Here is a 13,510-nt window from a genome sequence, read left to right as displayed (position 1 = left end):
TATTCTGAGTGTGTTGGTAATTGTGCCATTGCAGCTGTATTTCCTGACTGTTAGTTTTATGCTTGATGAAGGATGATAATGAATGTGTTAAACAGTCGGTGCATCCTGTTTGGAGCAGAGTCTTCTGTTGCAGAATTACAGGGATGTAACTCACATCCCAGGAGTTCAGGTTTTATTTTTTATAAGCCTTTCTCTAGAAAATACATGTAATTCTTTCTTATATTTTTATATTTATATTTTCTTTATAAAAGTGGACTGAGTCTCTATCTCACACAACTTGAAATTGTTCCAAGTGACTATTTTGACATTTTAGAAATATTTTGTGGAGTTTGCTCAGCGTTCAAATGTTCTTTCGATGAATTTGTAGGGGAGAAAGGCCTGGTGTGATTATATTGATTCCATGCTTATTGACATACTCCTTCATCATTCTGATTTGATGATAAATAAGTTTTTGTAGCATTTTAACCTTATGTAAAATTTAGTCTTAAAATTTTAAATTATTTTTTAAAAAACTCTGTTAATCTAATAATGGTAACAACTCAAACTGAGAGTTGAGAAACTATCTTTTGAGTGGTTTCCAATAAAAGAAGCAATTCCCTAATCTCATATTTTCAAACAATAAATATTTATTGGTTCATTACAATGTTACTAAACATACATATTTTGCATGAACATCATTGATGTGCTTGTTTTATACTGATTCCAAATCACCTGGGAATGTTTTTTACATGGTAGAAGTTATTAAGTCGTGGGGAGAGGAATGGAATGTGACTGGCTCTATCTTGAAAACTTTTTTAGAGAAAGTAATTTAGACTAAGAGTTTAAAGCTTTTGGGGGGAAATAGTACAAGAAGTGCTGTTTGTAGGAAAGCAGTACCCGTCTTCAATTACCAGCCTTCAGATGTGGTCACGTTTGCTTCATCCTTTCAGGATGTCACTTACTTACACATCTCCCCACAGATCCAGAACAGGCGTCAGGGGGGAAAAACATTAAAACATAAAAAGAAAAAAAAAGCCCTTAGGAGTCAAGTGGCTTTTCTTTGGAAAATCTAAAATCCTGGCCTTGTCTCTGCTCTCTGGCATGCCGGCACGTGGACTGAGTCGATTGTCTTTACAGAGAGTAAGCAGTGGGGCCTTTGGGGACATGGACAGGCTCCCTGGGAAATGCTGGTTAAAGGGAAGGCATGTCCTTCTGCATTTGTATTTGGAAAGGGCGGAGGGCCTATATTGAATGGAAATAGTAGCCGAGTGTATTCCTGTGGTGTACCCCACTCCAGGGTTTGGGGGAGGGAAGCAGGTCTTAGACTCTGATAACAGGATAAAGACGTGGGAGCACAGACGGTCCAGCTCCGCCACCGCCCGGTCGTGTGGTGCTGGCCGTGGCGCTTTTCACGAGAGTGGCAGCCTCCGCGGGAGCACCAGGAGCCCCTGGTGGGGTGGTAGGGATGTACTTACTAAACATTCTTTAACAGGTCCAGAAGGGGCTTCCCAGGTAATGCTAGTGGTGAAGAACCCGGCTGCCAATGTAGGAGACGTCAGAGACACCAGTTCCATCCCTGGGTGGGGAAGATCCCCTGGAGAAGGAAATGGCAGCCCACTCCAGTGTTCTTGCCTGAAGAATCCAACGGACAGAGGAGCCTGGCGGGCTACAGTCCATGGCATTGCAAAGAGTCGGACACGACTGAAGTGACAGCGTGAGTGCACGAGTAGGTCCAGAAAACCGCCGTTGGCAGTATCAGCACAGAAGGGTTTGTTGTGGTTGTCAGGTTCCATAGCCCAGCTTCCGTTGCTTTCTTTGTTCTGTTATTATCATCGTTCAGTCACTCAGTCATGTTTGACTCTGTGCAACCCCATGGACTGTAGCCCACCAGGCTCCTCTGTCCATGGGATTTTCCGGGCTAGAGTACCGGAGTGGGTTGCCTTGCCCTTCACCAGGGGATCTTCCAGACCCAGGGATCGAACCCAAGTCTCCTGCATTGGCAGCCTGAGTCTTTACCACTGCGCCATTGGGAAGCCCTCAGCTACTTCCTTGCTCCCTGTTTTCACCCTGCGTTATTAGTTTTGCACAGGCAAGGCTGTGAATAGCAATGGGATAGCAGGCCTCACAGACCTTGCCCAGGGAAACCAACCTCCTCCCTCCCTACTCCCCAAGACATCCCTGCAGCCCTTCTGCCCTGAGGCCCTGGTCTTGGCTCAGGTCCTTCCCACCAGGGACAGGAGAGGGCAGGGCCAGCCTGCACCCGGAAAGGTAGGAGGACTTCCCACCCCCGAAACAGGGCTAGTACTAAAAAATGCACTTTGCCTTTGCAGCCAGCCCTGTTCTGCGCCAAGAGTTTAAGGAAATCTGAATTTGAAAACCTAACTTTGCATGTTCAAAAATAACCATTGAAACAGATGTGCCAATGTTCCCTCCTTTCTTTCCTGGGGTCAAGGACTTAGCATGATGATATTGATCATCATTCTGGAGACTGAAATGCTTTCAGCTCTCAAAATTCAAAAAACATCTTTTTCTAAATTTTGTTTTTCTCAAATCTCTATGCCTAACAGCCTTCTTCCACCCACCTCCACATTTCTCAGATAATCACTTGAGCATTTACTGACAAGCCACATGGCTCTGTAGTTACTTGCTTTGAAAATAAAGCCATAATAGTTTTTATGAAAATTGGGTAAATATCTTTGCGATGCAGTTTTAGTTGCCAGCCTCAACATGGCAATTACTCATGGCGAACATCCAGAATATCCTTTTAGACTTTCAAGTATTCTCTCAGTGTCATTACTTTACACAGCATTTAGCAGAATAATGTTTTCCCCCAAGCTGCTCCAGACCAGATCACTGCAAACAGCGAACTGGGATGCATCTGGGTCACCGGGAGAGGAGGGGCAGAGAGGCTGACCACCGCTACCACTGAAATCAGAGATGGACAAGCCCAAGCGCAACTGCTCATCCATTCATCCTTCCCATCCTGTGACTGACTTTGGTTCTTCCAGGCAACTGGTAGCCCAGGCCCTGTTCACAACAGCGCAATGTTTCTCCATCCCCCATCTCTTCTCATTTCCAGCTTTTCCTTGAGGGAAAAGGAAAGAATATTATCATTGTATGCAGAGTTACTTTATGCCAGGCACTCTACTGAGGGTGAAGGGCAGTAGTGTCTAGGACAATTTCTCATGCTCCGTGTGACTCTAATATACCAAGGTTGGATCTCATAATGAATAATACTGTTAGGTTCAGCATTGACATATAGAAAGTGCATATATTTTAGTTCATCCTCAAAATAGCCTTGGGGAAGTGGGCATACTTGTTCTTGTTCCCATGTTTCAAATGAGGAAACTGAAGCTCAGAAAGGTCTAGTAATTTGCCCAAGGCCACATGCTCAGTACATGGTAGATCCTGGGAACAGAGATGCTTATGTTTCTTGCACTCTGTCACATGGTATTTCTTCCAGGTGGCCGTCTGGCCAAGAGGCAGGAGGGCAGAGAAAGCAGAATTGCCACTTTTAAAAATTACCGCTGTGGGGCTTCCCTGGTGGTCTAATGGTAAAAGAATCCACCTTCCAATGCTGGGGACACAAGTTCGATCCCTGAACCAGGAAGATCCCATATGCAGCAGGGCAACTGAGCCCGTTCACCACAACTACTGAAGCCCGCGTGCCCTAGAGCCCATGCTCTACAACAAGAGAAGCCGCTGCAGTGAGAAGCCCGCACACCTCAACTAGAGTAGCCCCCATCGGCCACAACTAGAGAAAAGCCCAGGCAGCAATGAAGACCCAGTGCAGACAAATAAATAAATACATAAACATTTTAAAGGTTTAAAAGTACAGTACAGCATTTTAAAGTACAACTCTAAACCGTCAATTAAAAATAGCACTTTGAAGTATTTGCTTGAAAACGAAAAGCATCTTTTATATGTCAGTCTTCAGGTACCTGGAACCCATGACCCTTCCTTTAGAATTTGGGATGAAGTCCTCTCCATCTCATGGGCACTTTAGATGAAAAGGGAGTTCAATAAATATTCTTGGCTTGGCTATTCCATATAATTTCTTAACTAGTTGTAGGATTGTAAAGACCTGGATTCAAATATTGTCTCTACTTGCGAATGGTTGACTGGCCTTAAGCAAGTTATTTCCCTTCCCCTGAGTCTCTGTGTCCATTTCAGGAAATCAGAATGACAGTGTTTATCTGCATTTTGGGAGATGTGTGAGACATGGAATTCAGTACCTAACACATGGAGTACAGAATGAAGCAGGGCAAAGGCTAAAAGAGTTTTGCCCAGAGAATGCACCGGTCATAGCAAACACCCTCTTCCAATAACACAAGAGAAGGCTACACATGGACATCACCAGATGGTCAATACTGAAATCAGATCGATTATATTCTTTGCATTCAAAGATGGAGAAGCTCTATACAGTCAGAAAAAACATGACTGGGAGCTGACTGTGGCTCAGATCATGAGCTTCTTATTGCCAAATTCAGACTTAAAGTGAAGAAAGTAGGGGAAACCACTAGACCATTCAGGTAAATCAAATCCCTTACAATTATGCAGTGGAAGTGACAGACTCAAGGGATTAGATCTGATAGACAGAGTGCCTGAAGAACTATGGACAGAGGTTCATGACATTGTACAGGAGGCAGGGATTGAGACCATCCCCAAGAAAAAAAAATACAAAAAGGCAAAATGGTTGTCTGAGGAGGCCTTACAAATAGCTGTGAAAAGAAGAGAAGCGAAAAGCAAAGGAGAAAAAGAAAGATATTCCCATTTGAATGCAGAGTTCCAAAGAATAGTAAAGAGAAATAAGAAAGCCATCTTCAGTGATCAATGCAAAGAAACAGAGGAAAACAGTAGAGTGGGAAAGGCTAGAGATCTCTTCAAGAAAATTAGAGATACCAAGGGAACATTTCATGCAAAGATGGGCACAGTCAAGGGCAGAAGTGGTATGGATCTAACAGAAGCAGAAGATATTAAGAAAAGGTGGCAAGAACTATACAAAAAAGGTCTTAATGACCCAGATAACCACGAATGTGTGATCACTCACCTAGAGCCAGACATCCTGGAATGCGAAGTCAAGTGGGCTTTAGTAAGGATCACTATGAACAAAGCTAGTGGAGGTGATGGAATTCCAGCTGAACTATTTCAAATCCTCAAAGATGATGCTGTGAAAGTGTTGCACTCAATATGTCAGCAAATTTGGAAAACTCAGCAGTGGCCACAGGACTGGAAAAGCTCAGTTTTCATTCCAGTCCCCAAGAAAGGCAATGCCAAAGAATGTTCAAACTACAGCACAATGGCTCTCATCTCACATGCTAGCAAAGTAATGATCAAAATTTTCCAAGCCAGGCTTCAACAGTACATGAACCAAGAACTTCCAGATGTTCAAGCTGGATTTAGAAAAGGCAAAGGAACCAGAGATCAAATTGCCAACATCTGTTGGATCATCACAAAAGCAAGAAAGTTCCAGAAAACATCTGCTTTATTGACTATGCCAAAGCCTTTGACTGTGTGGATCACAACAAACTGGAAAATTCTTCAAGAGATAGAAATACTAGACCACCTTATCTGCCTCCTGAGAAATCTGTTTTTCTTTGTTTGACCCAGGTCAAGAAGTAACAGTTAGAACCAGACATGGAACAACTAACTGATTCCAAATTGGGAAAGGAGTACATCAAGGCTGTTTATTGTCATCCTGTTTATTTAACGTATATGCAGAGTGCATCATGTGAAATGCTGGGCTGGATGAAGCACAAGCTGGAATCAAGATTGCCGGGAGAAATATCAATAACCTCAGATATGCAGATGACACCACACTTATGGCAGAAAGCAAAGAGGAAGTAAAGAGCCTCTTGATGAAAATGAAAGAGGAGAGTGAAAAAGCTGACTTAAAAATCCACATTCAAAACACGAAAATCATGGCATCTGGTCCCATCGTTTCATGGCAAATAGATGCAGAAACAATGGAAATAGTGACAGAGTTCATTTTTTTGGTCTCCAAAATCACTGCAGATGGTGACTGCAGCCATGAAATAAAAAGACACTTGCTCCTCGGAAGAAAAGCTATGACCAACCTAGATAGCATAATAAAAAGCAGAGACATTACTTTGCCAACAAAGGTTCATCTAGTCAAAGCTATGATTTTTCTAGTAGTCGTGTATGGATGTGAGAGTAGGACCATAAGGAAGGCTGAGTGCCAAAAAATTGATGCTTTTGAACTGTGGTGTTGGAGAAGACTCTTGAGTGTCCCTTAGATAGCAAGGAGATCAAGCCAGTCAATCCTAAAGGAAATCAATCCTGAATATTCATTGAAAGGACTGATGTTGAAGCTGAAGCTCCAATACTTTGGCCACCTGATGCAAAGAACTGACTCATTGGAAAAGACCCTAATTCTGGGAAAGATTGAAGGCAGGAGGGGAAGGGGATAACAAAAGATGAGATGGTTGGATGGCATCACCGACTCGATGGATAGGAGTTTGAGCAAGCTCCGGCAGTTGGTGATGGATAGGGAAGCCTGGCATGCTGCCATCCACGGGTTTGCAGAGTCAGACACGACTGAGTGACTGAATTGAACAGAACTGAACACAAAATGAGCCTTTAAGACATTGCATCCCTTTTAGATCTTTAAAGTCATTGATAAAACACCTTTTGAGTACTTACTTTGAGCTGGGTACTCTGCAGTAGTGTTATCTCAGTCAATCAGCTCTAGTGGTAAAGTTTCCACCTGCCAATGCAGGAGACTCGGGTTCCATTTCTGTGTCAGGAAGGTCCCTTGGAGTAGGAAATGGAAACCCACTCTAGTATTCTTGCCTGAGAAATTGTGTAGACAGAAGAGCCTGGTGGGCTACAGTCCATGGAGTTGCAGAGAGTCAGACAGGACAGCACAAATCCACACCCACGCATGTCACAAGAATGGATAACGTACCGCCTTTGTTCTGATGGGTAAACAGAGACTCCCGAGATGTAAAGACCCTGTTCCATTGTGCAGCATGAAGCTTTTTCCAAAGTCCATCTCTTTCCACTGCAGTATGATGCCTTCTTAGTACCAATTTTCCATCTTATTTTAAGAGAATAGATTGTGTTTTTCTTTAATTTCACTAACTCCTTTGTTGTATAGTTTGATTCAAGAGTACCTTCTCATGCTAGTTTAATTGTGCCTCTTGTATAGTGCCTTTATAAATTTATAGCTGCATGGGTGGGGAGGACATATGTGCTAAATATCCATAAATTGTGCACATCATCATGGCCACTGCTTTTTATTCCTCACATGCTACTAATTATACAAACACAAATGCACACACGCCCAACTGAGTTCAGCATCTTTTCACCATGCCTTGCTATTTTGAGCACTTTTATTTCCTTTTATAAACAATTGTTTGGCACCTTTATATACATATCATGTAATTAATGAGAAGTAGCCTAAGAAAATTAAAAGTCATAATTAAAGATTAGAGAAAATGTCACCCTCCTGTCAAACATTACATGTAGGTCGTTAGATGAGGGTTGGCTGCTGGTGTTTGCCTGTGAAATTTGTTTTGCTGAGTAGTTTTTCTTTCATTCAGATGAATGTTGCTCTTGCTTTTATTTTCCTAATACAGGAAGTAGTAACTCCCATTATTATATTAAGCTGTTTCCTCTCTAAGACACTTTTGCTAGCTCGATCTGTTCTGTGCGTTTCCTCTGTCACGCTGATCTTATATGTTGTGTGTGCGCTTCCTGAAACCATTTAGGCATTGATGGAAACTATTAGCATGTCAGTGCAGCCCTAAGAGAGAAAGATTATTTGGTCTAGGAACATTCCCTCTTTCACAGAGAACCTTTCTGTCTTACATGAGGCTGTATCACTTCTAATGCACAGTGATTTTCACAAGCAATTTTAATGAAGGACCTAGAGGGTTTGGGGTTTAGAAACAGAATGCTTTGACATTTTATTTCTGGATATGGGTGGGAAGGTGGCATCCATCAGTGATTCAAACTATTTCCATCTGATGTCTGCCTGGTCAGTATAGTCAGCCAGGCCTCTGAGATTCCTTTTGCCTGAGCAGATGTTCGTGTCACACAGAAGATGCTGTCACCTCTGACTTTTAAGGATGCTGCAGGGTTAAGTGTTTTCAGCTGAGTTGTGGACTTGAAAATAATCTGAAGAATTCACCTCCAACCCCCTGCCCCCACTTGGGCCTTTGTCGTCAAACCTGGGAAGGAGTCGTGATTCACTGCATAGCGTATCCTGAATCTGACAGTCACACCCAGGAACTAATTTTGAGAGAGGAAGGCAGGCATGATTTGTCCTCCATAATGTTTCAGAGTTCCTCTCAGCCTCTTTATATCTTCAATGTGTGCCATCTTTGGTAAGAAACAAGTTCCATATGTGGTTGTGGTGTGGTGTTTTCCATTGCTCTATAGAGGAACATATAGCTTAGTTTGGTCTAAGTCTCTTTCTTAATACAAGAGATGCCTTCTGAAAATGTTCTAAAATTGATTGTGGCAATAATCGTACAACTGGGACTACACTGAAAACCATTGAATTGTACACTTTAAATGAGTGAATTGTTGTATATGAATTGTATAGACATACACACACACACGAGTCCCCTTAGTTCAAAATTCTGATATTTAATGAATAAGCCCATGTGCTCAGTATTCATTTTGCTTATGATTTTACAAGCCTTTTCATAATATTCTCCTGAGCCTTAGAATGTCCTATCTAAAGAGCTCTAATTTTTGCAGTTTAACCTTATGTACATTAATTTATCAACCAACAAGTGCATACACAGTACCTCTCTTGAGTGACAACAACCAAATTGTTTTAAGGACAATGGTAATAGCAGGAAGAAAGGAGTGATTGTCACAGGAATTATTAATAATAAAGTAGCGATTGGAACGGTGGCCTCTCTGTGGGTGAAGAACAGTAGTGACTTAACTGTGATTGTGGTGACTGGGAGCCAACAATTGAGTCCCTGCTAATGGCCCCGTGGGGGCAGGGGTTGAAAAGAAGGAATAAGTGGTTTACATTACAAAGGGGTTGTCTGAGAGCGCTGGAGTGTGGCTCTGAGGGGAGGTCAGGCTGGAGACAGAAAGGGTGATAACCGTGGAGCTGTCAGGGCATCTCAGGGGCTCAGGCAAGCTCCGTGGCAGCCAGACTCGGCCCCGCCAGCGCTGCCGGGTACAGGGGAGGTGCAGCGAGGGGGCAGCCGGAGCCGCCGGCAGGCCCCAGCCAGTGTCCGACTCTACGAGCGAGGCTTGTAGCCTCCGGGCCACTGGCTGGAAGTTCTCCTGGCTTCACTTTGACCAGGGTTGGACCACTCTATGGAGAACAAAACTGCTGGAAGCGGGGTGTGTGTGTGTATGTGAATACAATGCCATGATTGGCAGCTCAATTGAAAAGAGTAAGTCCTTGACATCTGTTGAACTCCTCGTTGTGGTTGCACATTTCCAAGATACACTTACACATGTGTGCCCATCTTTTAGCAGACGTGTGTGTGTGTGTGTGTGTGTGTGTGTGTGTGTGTGTGTGTAGAGAGAGAGACAGAGAGAACAGCCAGAGTGCAGCCCATATTCCAGTTGCCTCATTTGTCCCGGTGCTGCCCTTCACAGCATTTCCGCCCCCAGGCCAGGATCGTGCATTCCATTTAGTTGTCCTGCAGTGGAAAGATGGAAAAAGCAAACGAGCATGAGGAAACTAATGGGGGAAAAATGTTAAGTAGTGAGGAATGTGAGTCAAGGAAAGGAGCAGTCTCCCTGTGTGACCCCTGCTGACCTCTTTATCCGGGTCTCCTGAGACTGTTCCTGTTGCCCCCTTCACCACAGCCCAAACAAGCCAAGCTGTTTCTACCTCTTGGCCTTGTGGTCTCCCTGAGCTGCCTATAGCTGGCTCCTTGGCGCCATTTAGCTCTTAGTTGAAACATCACTTCTAAAAGAGGACATTCCTGCAGACGATCATCAATGAATTTCTAGCCCCCTATTTCAGTTCTCTGCCTGGACCCACCACTTGCTTGCTGATAATTTTGTCTGTCTTGTGCGCCATGGATTCCCAGCACCCAAAACAGTACCTGGTCCTTGGTATGTGCTCAAACACTGCTAACCAAGTGTACTAATCTAAATGTCCAGGGATAGGGAATCATTAAAAATGATGGCAGTGGTTTTTGGTTGTAGTTTATGCAAGGAAATGCTTTAGAACCCCGATTAGGGGACATAGATTGAAAGAGAATCTACATTATTGACAAATGAATGCACATTTATATTTTTAATTCAATATTAGTGTTTAAGATATAAAATCTTTCTTACATTCTGCAGTGTAATTGTTTTGAACATGAAATGTATACATAAATTGGTTAAGAGGACATCTATGCTCTATAAAAATATCTACTATACAAACAAGGATTTCAATTATGTAAGCAGATGCATATGAAAATAATCAGAAAGGAAATATATGAAAATAATAACTCACAGTTTTAGGGAAATGGAATTATGAATAATTTTTCCTTTTTTCACTTCCCAAGCATTATACATGTGGTTTTGTCATTTTTCTAATTTAAAAAATATTTTTAAGAAACAAACCCTAGTATAGAATGTGTATAATGAAATATTAATAAGACTATATGTATCTACAGTTTGGAGATGGGCTGACTTTCTTAAATTTGGCATGATCAATGAATGAGGCTTTATGGAAAATGGTAGTAACTGGGGGCTTTGCAGAAACTGATAGGACTTTGAGTATAAACAGTTAGGTAAAGAGAGTTTTTTAGACTTCCCTAGTGGCTCAGCAGTAAAGAATCCACCGCTCATGCAGTTCAATCCCTGGGTCTGGAAGATCCCCTGGTGAAGGTAGTGGCAACCTGCTCCAGTATTCTTTCCTAGAGAATCCCATAGACAGAGGAGCCAGTCCATGAGGTCACAAAGAGTCATACACAACTTATCGACTAAACAACAACAACGAAAATAAAGAGCTTTTTAGGTTAAAGCAACAGAATGAGCAAAGATAGGAAGAGAGCAACTTGCACACAGGAGACCAGGAGGAGAAAAGCCTAATTGAATGGAAAGTCTCTTGCGGTTGAGGGGAAGGCATTTGGAAGAGTAGGGTGGGAACACATTTTAGAAGATCTTAAAACTTGGTCAGAGAAGTTTAAAAATGGTAAGAAATAAGAAATTACAAAATGGGTTTGTGAGAAAAAGAGTAACATGATGACCTGGGCACAATAGGAAAACTATTCTGGCAGGAGGGGTGACACCAGCATCCATCTGATGTCCATGAAAAGTGGAAGTGTTAGTCGCTCAGTCGTGTCTGCCTCTTTGCAACCTGTGGACTAGAGCCCACCAGGTTTCTTTTCCATGGGATTCTCTAGGCAAGAGTACTGGAGTGGGTTGCCACTCCCTCTCCAGGGGATCTTCCCAACCCGGGGATCAAACCTGGGTCTCCTGCATTGCAGGCAGATTCTTTACCATCTGAGCCACCAGGGAAGTCCATAGCAGACTCCAAAATCAATCCCAGCTCTGCTCTGCTGAGACTCAGCCTTCAAACCATCTTCACCCAGCCCTCTGGTCACCCACTGGTGAATGAGAAGTAATTGCCTCCTCTGTGTGTGTGCCATACTAGAAAAGTGAAGGATGAGAAGGAGGAAGATGGGAACAGAGAGGTGAAAACCCAAAGGATGAGGACTTGGACTTTAATAGTTATAAGAATAGAAGCAGGATAAGTATCTTGAGATACTTCTTTTGTGTTTGAATTATAATTAAGGGCAGAAATAGAGATCTTTTGTGTAACTAACTATTCAGTTGTTAACAGGAATGTTTTGCTTTGTCACTGGTGTACAGTTCCTAGGCACTTGCTTTTTTTAAGAAAAAGACAAAACAAAACTTTTCCTTAAATATTTAATAAACTTTAAGAACAGTCACGCAAATAAATTATTTGCCAAAATAAGACTCTCACCCGTTCTTAATCTATGAAGATTTAGATGCACCCTCTCTGTCCACTTGTGGGAATTAACTTGTCAGAATATGTTAAGCCACTATTTTGGGTTTTAAAAAAAGTGGGGGGAGTTTGTTTGCTCTTTGTTTTTCAAAAATAAGCTACTTTAGATTGCAAAATAGCAAACAAAATTAAAAATAAAATTGTCTCATCTTTGAGGGAGAGCAAACTTCTGTTCTGTCAGTGTGTGGGCTGCAGACAGAACAGAGTGTTTATCTTAGCTGCATGTTAAAGATGGAAAATAAAGTTAGCAATTGCCAAAATGCCTTCTTTTGAATAACTTATCACAAAAGGGAAAACATAAATCTGGTGACAAAACAACTCTCCTTTACAAGCTCATATTTCTTGGATGGGTCCGAGAACATAACATTTCATTGCTGTTGACTTCATTGGTTCAAGGTTACCTCCCTAAACGTCTCATTCAAGGTTTGATGACTGGGTCCAGTGGCAGTTGAGTTTTTAACTGATGTTTCTTTTGCTTTTGTTTTCTTTCCCGTTATCACAATCAAGAGCTTACAAGACCCTATGAGAAAACTGGTGGAGAAAGAAGAAAAGAAGAGGATCGCCCAGCAGGAAAGTGCAGAGGCCGTGGCGGAGGAGCCAAGTCAGTAAGTAACCACCCCTTCACCGGGCAAACCTTCCTTCCCACAGGTAAGGCCTCGCCTCCCTCCCTGGCCGTGTCTGCTGGGGTCTCTGGCACAGGGTGATGGCTTTCTTTCCTCAGTTCTCAGAGTAGATGAACTAAAACAGAGACCAGACTCCTCCCCACACATATTCCTCTAGGCAGGGACTCACGTGTCCCGGTAAGAGACCCATACTGGGGTCTTTAGGCAGGGAGGCTTGAGAGGACTTGACTGGGGCCAAAGAGGCAGCCGTGCCCGGGGCCCGTGGCCTGAGCCCCAGGCTCTCACTCTCTGGGGTGCCTGGACCCTGTCTGTTCCTTCATCACCATCAGTTTTGAGGGCCTGTCCTAGATGGGAAATCCCCGGCTTCTCACTCACAGGAGGAAATAACCCATGAACTTGCTTCACAACACGTGTAGCCCTCTGGGGCTCTCCTACACAAGTGTTGGGTTTTGATGTTTTGTTTTCTACATACAGACCTTCCATTTTCTCTTCTGTGAAGCAGAGAGCAGCTTTGAGGGTAAGAAGGGACTCTCCATCTTGACTTCTTGCCTCTTTATAGAGAAGGTGCCTCAAGTCATTTTAAATACTTTTTAAAGATGAACTTTTCCTCATACATGGTGTATAATTCCTAACCTCATACAGCAAGGAGGAGGTTTCAGTGTGAACCTATGCTTTTTCTGGTTAGATGACATAGCCCATGAGAACGGGCTGACCTGCGAAGGCAAAGTAGTTCGCCTGACCTCCATTCACTCTTCCTTGTCCACACAAAAAAGTTTAGATGACAATCTTGTGGTAAAACAGGCTTACATTTCTACTGGGTTTCAAAATAAGTTCAGGTAGATCTTTTTTGTCCAGCAGAAATATTTGCTGCCTATAGTGGCCCTCTGTAATTTTAAAGCAAGTATGAGAAAATGTCTTTTTTGCAAAACAAAGGCAA

The 13,510-nt window shown here is 42.8% G+C and overlaps 1 protein-coding gene across 11 annotated transcripts in view; it reads left to right on the top strand.

Moving 5' to 3' along the window:
* ICA1 (islet cell autoantigen 1) overlaps positions 1–13,510 on the top strand; it is a 160,156-nt gene that overhangs the window by 115,123 nt on the left and 31,523 nt on the right. For all 11 annotated transcript variants that reach the window (XM_065938835.1, XM_065938838.1, XM_065938842.1 and 8 more), the window contains one exon: positions 12,458–12,555. In XM_065938835.1, the coding sequence (XP_065794907.1) occupies positions 12,458–12,555 (98 nt within the window). The remainder of the gene's footprint in view (positions 1–12,457; positions 12,556–13,510) is intronic.

Source organism: Muntiacus reevesi, chromosome 6 (genome assembly GCF_963930625.1).
Source record: "Muntiacus reevesi chromosome 6, mMunRee1.1, whole genome shotgun sequence".
Classification (NCBI taxonomy): Eukaryota; Metazoa; Chordata; class Mammalia; order Artiodactyla; family Cervidae; genus Muntiacus; species Muntiacus reevesi.
The sequence above is the reverse complement of the archived record's forward strand: the minus strand, read 5'-3'. Positions and strand labels throughout refer to the sequence as shown.